We start from the raw sequence: 19,772 nt of genomic DNA on the forward strand, positions 1-19,772 counted from the left end.
AGGTATGCTGATGCTACGTCAAGCTGCTTGATTTTGAAGTTGTGCTGTGCTGCCAAAGATGCCATGAGTCGAATCGAACTGATTTTGGTAACAGGAGCGAATGTTTCTTTGAAGTGGATTCCCGGTTGTTGGCTAAATCCGTGAGCGATCAATCGAGCCTTTCGTTTTTCGATGCTTCCATCTGGATTCAGCTTGTTCCTTAATATCATCCTGCTTCCGATGACCTTGGCTTAACCTGGATGATTGACGAGAGTCCAAGTTTTATTTTTTATTAAGGATTTCATCTCACTTGCTATGGCCTGGTGCCATTTCTCGGAATCAGATCCAGTTATCGCCTCCTTCATCGGAACTTCAGATAGAAAAAGCTGCTTGATTCCTATATCTGCTTCTAGTTGTTCAATGACGTTTCCCTCATAATTTTCTCGCGGTGCGCTGCTTCTCAGTCCGGATCTCGTTCCTTGTTGTGGGGTGGTTTTCTCTGACTCTGGTTTCATCTTACTTCCTTTCGGTCGTCCCACTTTTCTCTTTGGTTTTGGAATATTTTCCGCATTCGTTTGATCTTGTTGAATTTCGTCTCGTTTGAAACCTCTAAATTCCATTTCATCGACGCTTTCCACATCTTCATATTCAGATGTGGGGACGTTTTCGGCTTTGTCTGGTTCATTTTCAATGTCGTTTAGTTTATTCGATGAAATATGTTCGATGCCCACTAACAATCGATCTTTCGATAAAATCTTCGTTTCTTGTTTTGTTTCAGAGTTAGTTTTATTGTCTTCCATGAACTTTACATCGCGGTTGATTATAATTTTGTTTTTCTGCGATGACCAGATCCGGTATGCCTTGGATTCCTCGGAGTATCCTAAGAATATTTCTTCCTGTCCCCTTTGATCCAATTTTCCCTTTCCGGGATCTCTGTCTAAATATAATACGTCACTGCCAAAAATTCTCATGTGTGACAAGTCCGGAACTTCTCCTGTCCAAGCCTGGTAAGGCGTTTTTCCATTCAAGCTCTTGGTAGGTAAACGATTTCTTATGTAGTTTGCAGTATTCACTGCCTCCGCCCAGTACGAATTCGGTAAGTTCTTTTCAAGTAAAAGACATCTCGCAGTTTCGAGAAGAGTCCGGATTTTTTGCTCTGCTGTGCCATTTTGCTCCGGATTGTGTGGCACAGTTAGGCGTCTCGTTATCCCTCGTTGTTTCAGATAGGAGTCCAGGTCGTTGTTTTTAAACTCGGTTCCATTGTCAGATTGTATCGTTAGCACACTTTTCCCTTTTTGTTTTTCCACTTGAGCAAAATATTTAACTGTCACTTTAAGAACTTCACTTTTCGATTTTAAGAAACGAACTTCACACCACTTTGTAGCATCGTCAATGAATTCGATGAAATATCTCGATCCTCCCAATGAAATCGTCATCCTCATTGGCCCACACAAGTCCGTGTGTATAATTTGCAGAACTTCGGTTTTTCAATTCCAGTTTTTCGGGAATGGTGTTCTTATCTTTTTTCCTTTCGCGCACACATCACATTCAAACTTGATAGACGCTTTCGTGAGTTGAATTCCTGTTACTTTGCTATTCCGTATAGCATTTTGAATTTCCAATGCGCTAGCGTGACCCAGCCTTTTGTGTGCAAGTTCAATCGACGATATTCGATTGAAAGACGAATTTGTTGTCATCCACAAATTTTCTCGAAACTCTGGTATGTAATACAAGTCCCCAATTCTTTCCGCGCACAATTCAATTTTTCCGTCACCACTCACGATTTCTGCTCGATTATTTTTAAAAATAACGTTGTAACCTCTGTCCGAAATTTTAGATACCGAAATTAAATTTGTCCTTAAGTCCGGAGCTAACGATGCATTTTCGAGTGAGGTTTAATATTCCGGGATTTGAACTGGAAATTTTTCGAAATTTTTCCGACTTGTTACATAAGTGGGTTATTGCGCCACTGTCCATGGCGTCAGAACTCGCGTTTTGTGGACCGTTTTTTCTCGCGTCACTTTCCTCGATAATTTTCGTGCGTAAAATTTCGGGGGTCAGTAAATTGTATAAGTTGGAGAGTTCTTCGGTAACTGGAAAACGCAGAAGTTGGTCCTTCTCACGAAAGGCGATAATCGTTCAGACCAAATTATTTATTGGACACGATGGGCAAATTTCTAGAGGGAATGGTTCTACAAAGACTTCAGCCAATCCTGATAGGCGAAAATAAATTATCTGAGAATAAATTTGGCTTTTGGAAAGGCCGGTTAACATTTGATGCAATACTCACTGTTGTTAACCAGGCAAAGAAAGTCAAAAAGCGTGCCATCTCAAACACGAAATGATAAGGTACGATGATTTCTTTAGAATGGAGTTACCTGAAGATACTGTAATGGTTGGCTTTGTGGACGACGTTATTGAAGTGTGTGGCGCGGAGAATCCTGAGATTGTGGAAATAAGGATTAATGAAAGCCTGAGGCGAGCAAAGTTCTGGTTAGATCGCGACGGCCTGTAAATGGCTATAGAGAAGACAGAAGCTTTGCTCGTCAGGGGCTAGAGATCCTTTAAAGTCCCATAGATTCATATAGGACAAACCGAAGTCTCCTGGGAAAACAGTCTGAAGCACCTGGGAGCGACGTTGGATCGAAAATTAAAGTTCGAACAACATGCTAAGATCACGTCACTGAATACCTCCGACTGCATGGGGAACCTATCTAGGATGAAGACCAATGTCGGTGGTTATACTCGGAGAGTAGTTTCAGCCTATAGAACAGTGTCAACGAGCGCTGCTTTGGTTCTTGTGAGCTTTCTACCAGTAGATTTACTGGCGAGGTTTCACGGTAATTATTCACATTATCTACTTACACTTAAGAAATGGCATTAGATGGAAGTCATGATGTCGAAATCAGAATTTTAAAAAAGTCTCTAGCTTTAACAAATTACACAGTGCTGAATCAGTTTTGTCGAATTAATGTAACCAAGTGTTTCCGAAAGTAATTTTTGTGTTGCACACGAATTCGGAGTCCAAAATGTTTCTTCACGTTAAGTTTTTGAAAGTAATAAAAATACCCGAAATAAGTATGCTCTTTTAAATTACCTATAGGCGAATTCGATTGCATTAACCCTTAAGAGGTTATGTTTATGTTTAGGGTTGTTTTAAAAAAACTAACAAAAAACACTACCCATTTGAAATACACCGATTTTCTTGAAACTTGGTACCCAATTGAAGTAAGGTCTCTCATTTTGGACAGAATGATTAAAAATAGCAAAATTTAGTATAGTAATAGTTAATTAATAATTAATTAGTTAATTAATTTTGAAGTAAGGTCTCTCATTTTGGACAGAATGATTAAAAATAGCAAAATTTAGTATAGTAATAGTTAATTTATTTGTTTTTTCCGTTTACTATTTCTCTAAACAATGCCAGTCGGCTCTCACATGATAAAGATCATTTCCAATCATTAAATTATAGCCTTTCTCATAAATACACTTCGAATACTCAAGAAGAAGTAATTTTATAATAACAAATTCAAGATTAAAAATATTTCCTTTCCCTTCAGACGGAAAAAATTGTAGGATTTCCTGCTTTATGACATTAAATAAATAACTTTCGAACATTGCAATCGTTGGTTTCTTGATGTTTGTACAAATGAATTTTTCAAACCCAATACTTCTTAACACATTTTGTGTAACTCTATCTATTGAATTCATCTGATCATAATAGTTTTGTTTCATACTTTCAATCAATATTGATGTCAAATTTTGCTCGATTGCAGTTATATTAATATTCAATATTGTTATTGCATCTTGATTTTCAATACCTAAACTTTGTTTTGAATTTAAAAAACATTCGGTTGTTATGAGAATGTCGTTTATTAGATTTGTTGCGTTAAAATTATTACAATCGTAATTATGTTCAAGAAGAATGTGAAAAAATGTTGTCTGTAATTGAAGAATTTGTATTTCTTGAAAATCGAGAGGTAATTTTGACATTAAATTGTTTCTCATAATTAAATACGATAATTGTAAGGATGATGTATTTCCTATAAGAAATTTATTGAGATATAATTCAAGATTACTGAGAATATAAATATTGCTTAACGTTTCTTCCTCTGCATTGTGTAATCTATCAAGAATTACTTTAAAATTATTCTTAATGTTTGTGCTATTATTATATTCGATTAAAATACCATAAATTATATTTTCCATCCTTTTTTCATATTTTTCGAAAAATAATTTTTCTGTCACGGCAATAAAATTAAAAATAAAATTAGTCACGTTTATAATTTCATATGATATTAAATTAACAAATGCAAATTCTCGTAAATCATTCATTTCAGTCTTTTGATAATTTGTAAATACTTTTGTTGCATTTATAATATTTTTTGTTACATACAATGCGCACAATGCATTTATTTTTGAATTTCCTTTTTTAAAACATTGTACAATATAGGAAGCTATATTGAAAATATTTCTTTTTAAAGAACTATTCGTTTTTATTTTAGGAATTTTATCCTGTAGTGTGTTTTTAATAACAATTTGTACACTTAATAATGCCTCTAAGATGAATTCAGATTCGTAATTCTCTAAAAACTCAAAGAGATTTACATACAGTTGATAAACATCTGAAGTCTGAATAGAAGTTTCTAAAAAAGAAAATTATTAAACTATAAACACTGATAATATTAAAAATGGTTATAAATTATTTTAATAATAATTTTAAAAATTTACCAATTTTTGTATAAGATGGCGATACATAATTTAATGGAATTTGTGACTTTCCTATCAAATCCATAATTTTTTGTGATATTTCAATAGCACAAGTTCCTATCTGCCATTGGCTATTCAAATGACATTTTTTAACTACTTGAAAAGTTATATTAAAAATATTTTGTCGTACATTGTCAGGAATATTATTCAAAATTTTCAAAATATTTGCCACAACGTAAGAACTTAAATTTTCATTTGAAATTCCTTCATTTGCTTCTATTAATGCATTAGAAATATTCGTGTATAATTCTGTTTGATTAAAGGATAAATATTTTCCAGAATTATTAAAAATATTCAAATCAAAATTGTAAATTTGTGATAGACATTGGTCAGAATATACTGGACTGAGATCTAAAATAAAATATTTTAGTTTACATTTAGTTTAGAAATATTTTTCAAAACTTTATTAAGAATAAATTTTATATAAAGAAATTTATTTTAAAAAAATACATATTTAAAATGATGACTCGGAGTGATGGTTATCTTCATGTTTTATAATATTATTTAAAACTTATTTAAAATAATAACTTACTGTAAATTTTCTTATTTTCCAAAACATTCGCTATATCATTTGCAGCATCTTCGGAAATCGAATTCATAATCAATGTTCGATTAATGTTTTCATATCTTGAAAGGGAACAAGAAATTCCTTTAGAAATACGAACCAGTACATCTGATGTAATATTTGGACACTTTTGCGAAACTTCTCCCATAATTAAAATTTGTAAATTTTTTAATGATAGATTATAAAAATTCTCCAGAGATTCAATTTTTTTAAAAATCGTTTCATTCCAATTTGTATTGCAATTATTTGACAATTCATCTATTAGTAAAAAAAATCTTAAATGAAAAAGTTTTAAACCCAATTGATAATAATTATATTTTTATTATAATTAATTATTAAAATCAATTTAATTCTATTTAACCCCTTAACTGTTTGAGGAAAATACAACATGATTGTCCCAAAATGCCCAGCGGAATCTGATACTTTTTCAAATAGTATAATATATTTAAATTATAACTAATTATTCAATTATTGTAAAAAATATCATTAATGACCCTTATAATGTCTTATAATATTGATATAAAGAAAAATATCTATCAATTTATATACAAATTATATTTATTTTAAGTGAAAATGAACACGACCCACGGGTGGGTCGGAAACAGTTATGGCCAAACTTTTTCACGACTCACCCGTGGGTCCTAAACAGGCAACGGGTTAAATATTAAAAAATAATGATAATAAATAGAAATAAATGAAAAAAACGTACAACATGAGTGAAAATTGACAAACACTGTCAAAAACCACAGATACACAAATTTTTCCCTTGTAACGAACATATTTCCTTTCGTGATTTTGAAATGAAACTAAGATATGAAAAACAGTTGTTCACAGATAATGTGAAACACGACATTAGATATTTAATTATTTTTTATTTGACATACATAATTTATATACTTCAAATTATTATAAAGAAACTGCTTGAAATTATTTGTTTGCACATATTTTTCCAACAAAAACATAATTTTTAATCACTATTACCTTGAAATGTAGAATTTGATAAAAAATGTATTCTCATAATAATATTGACTTTTCGTTCATGAGTATTTTAAAACTCTTACATTCTTCAGACCACAGAATGAATTTTAATATTTCTTTTACTTTTATGTAATCTCAAGATTCAAAATCAACAAATATGGAAATCCTAGCTGCTCGTCTTAACGTTTTTTTTAAAAAAAATAAGATTTTCATTAAAAAAATTCTTTAATTTCTAAAATTATTTTATTTTCATTATAATAAATTTATATATCAATTTAATTCAGATTAGATTTTATAATTTAAACATTTTAAAATTTTAATACTTGTTGTCATTAGCGCCACTAAACAATAGTTCACAGTAGTGAATATTCTACCAATCGGTAATTGTTCTTTTTTACCCAAGAACCTTGTCTGGATCCGCCCCTGGTTCTTTTCTTAATTTAAGAAAAAATGAATGTGGCATTGAGATTAAACCTTATGTAATGAAACGACACTTACTATACCCCCAAGTGATATCACACACACACACACATAAATTTTGAGTTTTTTATGGTAATCGACAGATTTTATGTTGCTTTTTCAAATGCAAAAGTCAAAAGTTAAAAATATCAATTATTTTCAACAATATATCGTTTTAAAGCTGGGTATGTCAAGCGTAGTTAACTTCAATCGTCGACTGTCCACGACAAAACACGGCTTAGGTCCAAAAAATCAATTTGAGTTTTTTATGGTAATCGACAGATTTTATGTTGCTTTTTCAGATGCAAAAGTCAAAAGTTAAAAATATCAACTACTTTCGACAATATATCGTTTTAAAGATGGGTATGTCAAGCGTAGTTAACTTCAATCGTAGTACTTCAATCGCTCGCCCTGTGAAATTCACGTTTGGGAGCTAAGCCCTGTTTTCTCGTGGACAGTCACAATTATATGGGTGATTCTCCAAAAACCGGTCACTTTTAAGTTGATAAAAATTTTTTTTTTAATGTTTAAAAATTGAACTTTCTTTTATTAATTACTGTTCATTGGTATTTAAATAAACTATATTTGAAGTAGGTAAGCTACAAAACTATTTAAAGTTTAAAAATAATATTAAAATTATTTAAATTTCACCAGGATTATTTTGAATTTTTTCACGTCGCTCTTTTTCGACATTTGCTTTTTTCTGTTTGTTTAATTATTCTTTTATGTTAGACAATCCATATCAACTATATTTATTTTAAATTACATTTATTAATAAACATTAGTTTTCGTGTAATTAGCACTTTTCGCGTAATTGAAATGAGATGTGAAAAGTAAACAGGAAAACTAACCTCATCAGAGGCGTATCATCGAGGGGCACTGAAATTCTTTTAATACTTAATTTTCAATTTTCCAAAAATCGGTGCTTTTTTTAAATAAAATATTGCAAACGAAAGCTGAGGTTTTTTCCTATCGGCATGTAAATTTTCAGAATGCCCTTTGTTTTTGTTTTTGAGTTATCAAATTTCAAAGAATAAATTGCGTCCCGGGCGCCTCGTCTTACGCCGGTTGCCACGCGGTTCAGTGCAACCGCGACGCAGCGCGCCGCAATTTATTCTTTGAAATTTAATAACTCAAAAACAAAAACAAAGGGAATTCTGAAAATTTACATGCCGATAGGAAAAAACCTCAGCTTTCGTTTGCAATAATTTATTAAAAAAAAAAACGGACCGATTTTTGGGAAATTAAAAATTAAATATTAATTATCAAAAATTAGGGTTTGGGTATAGCCGGATAAGTATGCAAAAAGTGCCCCCGCATGTATTTAATTCATAATTTATCCATACATTCCTACCCACTTAAAGATAACATTCTGAAATTTTGAACTCAAAATTCGCTTTTTTGGGGGAGTTATGGAGGGGGAAAGAAAAATCAAAAAATGCGTTTTTCTCGAAAACTACTGAACCGATTTTAATGAAATTTAAATATGTTATAAATGTCAACAAAACAGTTTTAAAAAAAAATTTTTGAATTTTTTTTTTCAAAAAAATCCAAAAAATTTTTTTTTTGAATTTTTCAAAAAAAAAATTTTTTTCATTTTTTTAAGAGCGACACCCGCCATTTTTTCACTATTTACTCGTCAAAGTGTCTATTTAAAGAAAAAAATTTTGCCCAATTTTTTTTTGAGGTGCGTGATAGTGAAAAAAATAAAAACCGCAAGTGGGTACAATGTACCGGGTAGGGTTTTTGAGTTATTTACTGTGACACACACTGAAATCATGTCAGGCAAAACTTTTTAATTAAGTAGATCACATAAGAGACTGAAATGATAAAATACATAAAAATGTCACTTTAATAGAACCAAAAAATTTTTTTTCTGAAAATTTCAAAATGAAATTTTTTAAAAAACAGATTTTTGGAATTTTTTGAAAAAAAAATTTGAAACTTTTTTTATCTCTTTAATTGTCTTTTCAACATATACAAAGCTCATTAAAATGCATACAATAGTTTTAGAGAAAAATGCGTTTTTTCGATTTTTTATCCCTCCATAAGCTCAAAAAACTCAAAACTTTGAGTTTAAAATTTCAAAAAGTTATTTTGTGGGTAGGAATGAATAGGAAAAATATATTTGGATCACTTTTTCCATACTTGTCCGGTTTTTGACATTTTACTCAAAAAGTATATTTTTTAAAAATTTGGGAAAAAAAGGTTAAAGGGGACATTATAAGGTACTTTTTACAACAAAAGATAAAGTGGTCACTTCAAAAAATTACTCTGAAAAATTTTTTTGAAAATTTCAAAAACAAATTTTTTTTCTTTTTTTTGACAAAAAAATTTTGATTTTTTTTACTAAAGTCGTCTTATCTATTTTTACAACCTCTTAAAATTTCATTAAAATTGGTTCAGTAGTATTCGAAAAAAATAAGTTTTTTGATTTCTCGTTCCCCCTCCATAACTCCCCCAAAAAAGCGAATTTTGAGTTGAAAATTGCAGAAAGTTATAGTCATATGGATAGTAATGTATGGGCCAAATTTGAGAAAAATAGATGCGGGGGCAATTTTTGCACACTTAACCCCCTAAGCCCCAGTTAATTGTATCTGAAATTTTTGTTATGAAACTTCAAAATATGATTCACGTTTCGGAAAATTTTCCGCCATCTTGGATGCGCCATTTTGAATTTTTTAAATTTTATAGTAGATTTATAATTAGAAACCTAAAAATGACTCGAAATAACAAATTTTTAAAGAATATGATGGATTTTTCAAAATTTAAGCTGTACATTGTACCCACTTGCGGTTTTTATTTTTTTCACTATCACGCACCTCAAAAAAAAATTGGGCAAAATTTTTTTCTTTAAATAGACACTTTAACGAGTAAATAATAAAAAAATGGCGGGTGTCGCTCTTAAAAAAATGAAAAAAAATTTTTTTTGAAAAATTCAAAAAAAATTTTTTTTGGATTTTTTTGAAAAAAAAATTCAAAAATTTTTTTTTTAAACTGTTTTGTTGACATTTATAACATATTTAAATTTCATTAAAATCGGTTCAGTAGTTTTCGAGAAAAACGCATTTTTTGATTTTTCTTTCCCCCTCCATAACTCCCCCAAAAAAGCGAATTTTGAGTTCAAAATTTCAGAATGTTATCTTTAAGTGGGTAGGAATGTATAGATAAATTATGAATTAAATACATGCGGGGGCACTTTTTGCATACTTATCCGGCTATACCCTTTTTAAAATATTAAAAAATAAATTACACCATTGGAAAGAGGACGAAAAAACCTTTCAGAAAAATATTCTAAAAACTTTTTCCCATTACAAGTATGTTCAGAAAAAATTCACAAAGTAGACGGTGTTAGCAAAATTGGTCAAATTGACCCCCCTCTACCCCCTCCAAATTTTCGAAAAAATCAAAAATATTTTTTTTGGGCACATTTCTACTTGATAGAACAAAAAATTCCCTGAGTTTCAATTTTTTTCAAGAAGTTGAAATTTCAACTTAGGACATTTCACGTAAAATGCCTCATATATATATATATGGGGCATTCCAGGCCAAATCGAAAATCATTTTGCTTTTGCATCTCAAATTTTTTTTAAACATTTTTTTCTTTTAGTACTCTTTGAAATGAGCTACCTTGATTTTTTAAAATTTTTTTCATAAAGCGGTTCAGGAGATACAGATTTTTGAAAAATAACGTTTTTTACGTAAATTTTTTTTAATGCTTATACCTCGGTCAAAAATTGATCAAATTGGATGTTTTTATAATGAAAAGTTTTGTTTTCACGCGTAGTTTTTAATAAAAATATTTAAAAAAATTTTTTAAATAATTTACGATAAGATTTTAAAATTTTTTAAATAAAATTTAATTTTCAACAATGTATGTATAGATCAATTATTTTCAAAAATTTTTGTAAGAAACTAGCACTAAATTATAGTATATTAAGCAACAAGAGGATGAAGGCAGCCATTTCTTTACGGTGATTTTTGTGACACGAGTGGAGGTCGAGGGCGCCCCGAGACCGTAACAAGTGTCACAAAAATCATCGTAAAGAAATTGGCTGCCTTTATTCTCGTGTTACTTACGATATTTTTTATTCCTAATGCACAAAAGCGGCGATTTCAGATAGCAGACGACAGGGAGTAAAAGTCATTCACTTGTTCGATTTGTATGAAAATGGCGGCCGATTTCTCCCTTGGGCAAGAAAAATGCATGTGAACAGCTAATTTTCTTGCCCTTGGGAGAACACGGCCGCCATTTTCATACGGTCGAAGAAATGAATGACTTTCCTCCCTGTCGGCTGCTATCAGAAAGCGCCGTTTTTGTGCATGTGGGATAAAAAGTATTTTCTCATTTACATTTTGAAAAAAAGAATTGTTATATACGTTTCAAAGTCATGGATTTTATTAATAATGCACTTTATTTGTTTAGACAATTTTTTATGGTAATTACTAACTTTTTTATCCCACATGCACAAAAACGGCGCTTTCTGATAGCAGCCGACAGGGAGGAAAGTCATTCATTTCTTCGACCGTATGAAAATGGCGGCCGTGTTCTCCCAAGGGCAAGAAAATTAGCTGTTCACATGCATTTTTCTTGCCCAAGGGAGAAATCGGCCGCCATTTTCATACAAATCGAACAAGTGAATGACTTTTACTCCCTGTCGTCTGCTATCTGAAATCGCCGCTTTTGTGCATTAGGAATAAAAAATATCGTAAGTAACACGAGAATAAAGGCAGCCAATTTCTTTACAATGATTTTTGTGACACTCGTTCCGGTCTCGGGGCGCCTACGGCGCCCTCGACCTCCACTCGTGTCACAAAAATCACCGTAAAGAAATGGCTGCCTTTCTCCTCTTGTTGCTTAATATACTATTTTGTAGTAGGTACAGGTACACTATATATAAAAGCGAGATGCATATTGCGTTCGCCATATTGGATTTTTAAAATTCAACACTCGATTCTTATTCAACGTACCCAAAACCCCCATGTAAGGCAAATTTAAAAGGTTTTTAAAATTTGTACACTTTAACAATATTGTTCTTCAAACTTTTTCAAACATTAGAAAATTTTAAACACTATACTACATATTCATAAAGTGCTTACTCTCTTGAGTAAAATGACAAAAAGTACGTTAAAAATACTAATTTTGTTTGGAGATATTAATTTTTTTATAAGTGGGCAAATCTTAATTAAAATCAAAATGACCTATTGGGTCAATAGATTATTAATAAAAATAATACGTCAAGGATTACTTTCCTGAATAAGAATGGAAAACGTGATTAAAAGTAATAAAGAAGAAAGAACCGGAACAATGATGTTGTGAAGAGAATGTTATAAGATAATGGTGTATACAAATAAGAAACGAAGCTATAATAGTTTTCACTTAAAGGAGGTGAGATTTTGGATAGGGCATTTTTAGAAAATTGACTGAGATGAAAAAACAACGGGTGGCCTACATCACCAACATAGTGAAAGGATTTATACAGATGAAAAAAGAGAGCATAACCTGCGTCCCTGAGAATAGACTCAAGTTTTGATCCGGTCCATTGGTGCCGACATATGAGGATTTCGCCCAGGGAGGCCGCAACTACACCACAGGGCGCATATGCTACCCGACAACTTACAAACCTCTTTACAGATCGTTACTCGTTCCAGTCGGGGCCACACATAAATCCGATCTAGGAAAGTCCAATACGTATCGTATATGCCAATGATCAATGCTTCAAAAATGGTTTATCCGCAAAAGGAAAACTTATATCAACTGGCCACCCGTAGGTCAAGGGCCACCGTAAATATAAACACGAGCACCTGCCGAGATTAGATCCATTGGGAAATGCCAGTGTAGTGCCGATCCTTACAACTGGCTCAGCACTCAGCCGATTGTTCAGACGTAGTCCATCCGAGCCTCGGCAATTAGTGCTAGCACAATCCCAGGAGGAAAAGTCGGACGAATGTCGGATTATACAACCGCCTGGGATCCGCGCCCGTACGGACCGCCAGCACCGATGGTCTGTACCGATTCGGATCCTAAAATGCAACCGGCGCGGAACAGATTAGGCTCCGACTTTTGGATCCGCCTTTCTACTTTCGTCAGTACTGGCGCGGTACTGGATTTGTTCCGCCTGCAGATTTTATTCTTCTACGCGCGTCGGAAGAATGACGGATGTTAGGTCTGTACTGGCTCGGTGCTGGGGCGGATCCGACTGCGGATCTCGTCATTTATTGTTATAGTTTACATTATCAGTATAATCATAAATTTATTTTATTATTATAATTAATTATTACAATAACTAATTGCATTTATTATAATATTATTATTAGTTAACCAATAAATAAATTAATAGTATTCATGCAAAGGAAGAATATAAGAAACTTAATTTTTTCATTATATATATAAAAATCCAACTTTATTAATGTGCAATTAAATAAATAATTTTTAATAAATAATATATTAATTTGAAAGAAGTAAAATATATTTAACTTGAAAGAAAATGTGATCAATATATTATAATGCCTACAATAAATAACATATTAAATACAATATATAAAAAAGAGATTATTCTTAATTAATTTATTATTAATTAATTAATAATCTCTTTTTAATTTAAACAATATATTAAGTCATTATTTATTGACACTTTTCTGCAAATTAAATAATTAAAAAAATGTGTTGTGCATTAAAATTTTATTCAATTTAATACTATTACTTATATGTTATAAATTGTTTTGCAGTGAAGTTATGTTCATATTATTCGATATATTATGTAATAAAATATTAAAAAACATAATAATAAAAATATAACATTTTTTTTTAAACGAAATATTGAAATATTCTTAAATACACATTCAGTAAAGTATTGAAAGTATACCGGTATTACATCAGTTCATATTTTCAAATTGCCTATTGCCGCGTAGTAATTTTACAATTTTCATTTTAGCTAGTGAGACTTGAAAGCATTTAAGATTTGAGAGTTCCATGCGAGCGTAGCATAGTGGTTAGCGTGCGTGATTTCGGTGCGTAAATATTCGGTTAGGCGTAGGTTCGTACCCCCAAGCGTTAGGATTTTTCAAATGTGAATATAAAAAATACCGTTAAGTGTATAAAAAAATGTGTAAAGTGAACTATCAATGAATTGTTATCAGTATTTATCTTTTGCAATTAATTATTATTTTTTTTATTGATATTTGTTGAAATTATCATTTTGATCCGAGCCGGTTGTCAGGCGGTAGAATTCCAGCATTGCCAGCGCACATCTGGCTAGGAAATGAAAGATCCGCAGTCGGTACAGTGCCGGGTCCCAGCCGGTTGAATTATACACGGAACGGCTCTTCGCGGCCGGTTACCGGGCGGTAGAATGCCAGTTCCGAGACGGATGGCCAGCCAGCTCCTGGCCAAGTCATCTTTTGGTAGAATACCAGTTCTCGGGCGGTAGGCAGGCGGTTCCCAGCCAGTACCACTACTCCGGCGTCGGTACAGGCGAGGATCCGCGCCGGTTGGAAATTTCCCACTGGGATATAGACTTTTTGTTTCTCCAAAGCTCTGACAGGCTTCAACGTCAAGAACTGCCTGAGTATATAGAAAAATTGTTCACAACGCTTTTTGCCTACATTGCTTTTTATTAGTCAAAAACACTCTTCTTGTAATACTCGTGTAATAACTCGTAATAATGCCTTATTACGTCGTCGTAATACCCTAAAATACCTATAGAAATAGCACGTAATAAGCAGAAATATTTGGTAATTATTGTAATAATAGTGTAATAACGGTAGTCAATGGTACACTACACGAAGATTATAAGCTTTAACCTAAAATATTTGTCAAAAATATAATCACACTCATTTTTTATAAAAAATCCCATGTTTTTTCTAAATTCGACTTCGAAATTAATGAAAAAAAAACTTCTTTTTTGTTCGCCACGCCCCAGCCGATGAATTATTAGTAAGTCGCTTTTTGGCGTTAAATCCCGTTTAGAAATTGAAAATAGGATTTCGTAAGGCCCTGAATAGACGCCCTTTCATTTAGTGAGGCGCAAACTAGGAAAATTAGTCAGGACCCGCCTAACTTCGTCACGCTTGAAATATCAGGTGATGATGTGGAAAGATAGAGAGGTTCTAACTAGATCGCCCTGTCACTGCCTGAATAGAAAAGCAGAATGTGGGGATTTAACTAGAGGGCCTCTTTAGCGCCTCATTATTTTTTCTAAATACCCAAGCAAAAATTTACGACTGGCGCTACATTGCGCCAGTAACACTGAACAAGTCACTGAACAAACACACATGTAAACAATACTGTTTTGACCAATTGACCTGTTACTATATTAACACTAACACTAACGCATAACTAACACTAACTCGCTCGATATGAATCTACTTTCTCTTCGTCCTTATATACTAAACAGAATATTTCTTTACCGCTTGCGAGAAACAGTGCAATATTTTGAAATTTAAAAATCTGAAACATAAAAATGCCCTACTAGTTTTCATATTTTAAATAGTATATTAATATGCGTTTAGAACTATCCCAGATAACAATCATGCTTCGCACTTCCCTAGTAGAAATTTGTCGTGGCATGACTAGATTTATTCAAGTTACTGTACAGTTTTAGTCATGGAAGTTTAATCTAGCTTAACTGGCGAATTACTAGACAGCTACTGCATAACACTGTTAAAGAAAATATAAAGTTGAACTTGATTATTACTGCATAGAAGTCCTGTACAGTTATTTTCATGGCACTGTCGAGGCGTTCCGAGAAATGATGTTCCAAAGTTTGTCGTGGCGTTAGCGCTACCGCCAGTTTCAGTAACTAAACAGTTGTGTATTGACATTTTCGAAATATTTTCTATAAAATAAATCTTTTGGTTTTACAGTTTATAGTTTTTATAATTTTAATTTTGTTCTTTTATTTTACTGTTGACAACTAAATAACAAATTTTTTAAATTATTTAATATTAAAATTTTGATTTAATAATAAAAATTTCTTTTCAATCAAAATTTATTTTTAATGAAAATTCCTTTAGAAAAAAAAAATTTTTTTAAAATTCGCTTCAATTAATTGAGTTAATTAAAATAACTAATTTTTTAAATTCAGAAGACAATTTCTTTTCAAGATTATATACTCTTATTATATGTATAAATATTAATTTAACAAACCTGTTACATACAAAAAGTTAGAATTGGTCCAATAAAGTGAGGTTATGTTTTACATTGATGAATTGACGTTGACATATGTATAGCTCTCCGATCTGAATAACAGAACTGTCTATAATTAATGACAGTAGACAGTAACAATTTATTACTAATTCCTTACGGAAAAAATAGACATAATTCTAGTTACACCCGCGAATTATTTCTTTCAGTGTATACTCTGATGTATTTATGGAAAATGTCTACACAACACTGTTCAGTTGCTGGACTGACGGTAGCGCTAACGCCACGACAAACTTTGAAACATAATTTCACGGAACGCCTAGACAGTACCATGAGAATAACTGGACAGACAGAACTTCTATACAGTAATAATCAATAAGTTCAACTTTAGAGTGTTATGCAGTAGCTGTCCAGTAATTCGCCAGTTGAGCTAGAAAAGATGAAAAAGGGAACTGCTTTACCTGCCGGTAGAGTATGGTTCTTATTTTTCCGGAATCGTCCATCGACTAGAACGGCCGTGATGCGTAAAGCGTGCGTTTAGGTATTTCGTCCCAGTGTGACCCGAGTTCGCTCCCCGAAACCGCTAGATATTTTTCGTTTGAACTGAATTAATTCTTCATATTAGGGTTTACTTATAAGTTTGTAGTGTGATAAAATAATAATATTTATTTCAGTGTTGTGCTTAATTAAAGGAAAAAGTGAATGTTGTTTAATGTAAAAAAATGACATGTGTTCAAGAATCAGTAATTTTTATATTTTTTTTTAATTATGTAGTTATTTAAAAATAATTTTACAGATAATTTATTATAAATCATTTATTATACGGAACAATAGATACACCAACAGTAAAAATATAGTTTCGTAAAATTTTAATTTATTTAATTTGTTGACAAAAAAATTTAACGTTATATTTTCAAATTTGTACGTGTTTAATACGTAACGTCAATATAAAGAAAGTTTTGACATTTCCAAGTGAATTATTTTGTATAGTTTTTCTACAGGACTGATGATCAGAAACTGTAAAATTTGACTGGACAATAACTTGAAGAAATTAGCGTGACATCACTTTATAGTTTTTAGCCAGTTTAACTGTAAAGTGCCTCGAAATTTTCCATTGGAACTGTCCAGTGCCCTTAAAGATACTATGACAAATTTCTACTAGGGTTGGTCGCACTTCGGGCGCAGGACATGCGAGTCACGCGGTGCGTGCATAATGAGACGAATTTAGCTGTCGCTCGTGCTAATTTTGTAGCACGCGTGAGGGCATAAACGTTATACTTTGAAATGAGGGGTTGATAGTAAAAGTGGTAATTAGGAGCAAAAGTGGGATATGTGACTTGGGCGCAAATACGGGCAAAAATGATTTTGTAAATTATGGATAAATTAATTATAATTAATGATCAAAAAATATTTAAAATAGTAAAGAAAAACTTTAATATTTTGCAAGTCATTCGTGTAATAAACTTATTAATAAATATTTTAATTGTTTTAAACCATTTTTGCTACCAATAGTCACTTATCCCACTTTTTCTCCTAATGTTTTTTTAAACCACTTTATATCAGCCCCTCAAATAATCTTATATTACATTAAATCAATAAAATTTATAAATTTATGAAAATTACTTTAATGATAACTTGTAGAAATTTTTAAAATTGAATTATTTAATAATTTACAATTTCAAATTTAATATAAAATTTATATTTTATTAATTTATATAATATGCATATGAGCCATTCCATTATATTTCGACTAAAGTCGTTGCCGACTAATTTAAAAAAATTATAATATTTTACAGGAATGATTTTAAAGATATTAGGATCATCGAACAAAAAGAATTTTTAAAATATTTTTTATATTTATTGTAAAATAAGCATCTTATTATTATTGCCCAATTTTCGCAATTTTTCATTTTTCTGGGCAGAAGTTATTCACATTTTAAAATCGTGAAAATAAGCAAACTGCCAGTTTTAATTGCTTATTTTTCAACATTTGTGAAGAAAAAAGGAAGAAAGTGATAAGAGAAACTAAAAGTTATTAAAAGTTTCTTTATATTTCATAAGGTTTTATTCAATTTAATGATTTCTCTTTCTCACATTTAGCGAATTACGAACATATGGGGCAAAATTCCTCAACTGCCCAGGTAAAACAAGGGGTCGTCCATATACCACGTGGACAGTTTTTCAAAGATTTTTGACCCCCCCCCTCCCCCTTGTGGACACAAAAATACATGGGATCGTGGACATTTTCAAACTTTTTTTAACCCCCCCCCCTCCCCCCAAATGTGTCCACGTGGTATATGGACGACCCCCAATGAATTTTCTCTAAGCTTTGCTAAAATGTTACTATTATGAGTAGAAGTGTAAATATTAATTTTTTTTTAATTTGATAAAATATTTTTTGAGTTATGGAGTTTCAAAATTTTGATTTTTTTGAAAATATCTTTTTTTCGATTTAATATATTGATAAGTAAAATTAATCAAATTTAAAGTATGAATAGTGATTTAGGAGTTTTCACGGGCTATAAGCTGGTGACCTTTTTTCTATAAGCCATGTAAAAATCAGAGTAAGACCATGAGAATTTTTGAGGAAAATAATAATTTATCATTATTTTACATAAAAAATGATTATTTATAATTAATTTCTTAAAAAAGTTCCATGGTCCCACTCTGATTTTTACATAGCTCATATGAAAAAAGGTAAGCTTTCGATTGGGATAGGTTACAAAAAAATAAAAAAACACCGATTCTGAGATACAGTAGAACTTGGTTAATACGATTCTGTAGGGACCGCACTAAGAATGCGTCTTATGCGGGAAAACGTATTAGGTGGGATATAAAATGTATGTCTTTAATTGCAGGGACCACCATAAATGAGCGTCCTAAGCGGGAAATCGTATTAAACGGGATCGTATTAATCGGGTTCTACTGTATATTGAAATTAAGAATTTGACCTTGAATTTCAAGGTCAAATTGACAGAAAACAACTTTTTTTCATCTCCAGCTTATAGCCCGTGAAAACTCCTTTAACAATCACTATTCATACTTTAAATTTGAATTATTTTACTTATCAATATATTAAATCGAAAAAAAGATATTTTCAAAAAAATCAAAATTTTGAAACTCCATAACTCAAAAAATATTTTATCAAATTCAAAAAAATTAATATTTACACTTCTACTAATAATAGTAACATTTTAGCGAAGTTTAGAGAAAATTCATTTTTTTACCTGGGCAGTTGAGGAATTTTGCCCCATATGTTCGTAATTTGTGGTTACGTTTTATTTTTTACTCTAAATCCCTTTGAGATCCCAAGATGAAACTTACAGGACATGTAAAGCACATTTGCCCTAACATTTAGTAAAATTTTGAAAAAAATCAAAGAAGATGTTTTTCCAAAAACGGATTTTTAATTTTTCAAAATTTCAAAAAAAAATTTTTTTGAATTTTTTTTTATATTAATTTTAACTTAAAATATACTTAAAACCAAAGAAATCCTTTTTTTAAAATCCAAAATCGGTTAATTATAACCAAAGTTATAGCACTTAAAAAAAAAAAAAAAATTTTGAAAATGCCATATTTTTGTTAATTTTTAAAATTTTGAAAAAATATTTGGTGGAGTTGTTTATCACTATAAAAGTAATAAATTTACAAAAGTACAGCCAAATCCCATCAAGTCATGAAAATAAGTGTGTTGAACTGACGTGGAATCCACCCATAATAAATTCTAATAATTTTTTTACGTTTTCATAGTAAATTATGTGTTTTCTTTTATATTTTCTAATAGACAGTTTTTACGACTTTATATACTTTAGATGCTTATTTTACAATAAATATAAAAAATATTTAAAAAATTTTTTTTGTTCGATGATTCTAATA

General features: G+C 31.1%; 1 protein-coding gene across 2 annotated transcripts; it reads right to left on the reverse strand.

Moving 5' to 3' along the window:
• Positions 1-3,349: 3,349 nt before the first annotated feature.
• On the reverse strand, positions 3,350-6,187 carry LOC122504320. 2 transcript variants are annotated; one of them, XM_043615379.1, is made up of 4 exons: positions 6,024-6,187; positions 5,282-5,572; positions 4,711-5,100; positions 3,350-4,625 (listed from the first exon to the last, which is right to left on the reverse strand). In XM_043615379.1, exons 1-4 carry the CDS (start codon positions 6,091-6,093, stop codon positions 3,385-3,387), a joined length of 1,992 nt encoding a protein of 663 aa, XP_043471314.1. In that variant the 5' UTR covers positions 6,094-6,187; the 3' UTR covers positions 3,350-3,384. The 2 variants fall into 2 exon arrangements, with proteins under 2 accessions (XP_043471314.1, XP_043471315.1); XM_043615380.1 differs by lacking the exon at positions 6,024-6,187 and adding an exon at positions 5,684-5,735.
• Positions 6,188-19,772: the final 13,585 nt, after the last annotated feature.

Source organism: Leptopilina heterotoma, unplaced genomic scaffold (assembly GCF_015476425.1).
Source record: "Leptopilina heterotoma isolate Lh14 unplaced genomic scaffold, ASM1547642v1 Lhet_29, whole genome shotgun sequence".
Lineage (NCBI taxonomy): Eukaryota > Metazoa > Arthropoda > Insecta > Hymenoptera > Figitidae > Leptopilina > Leptopilina heterotoma.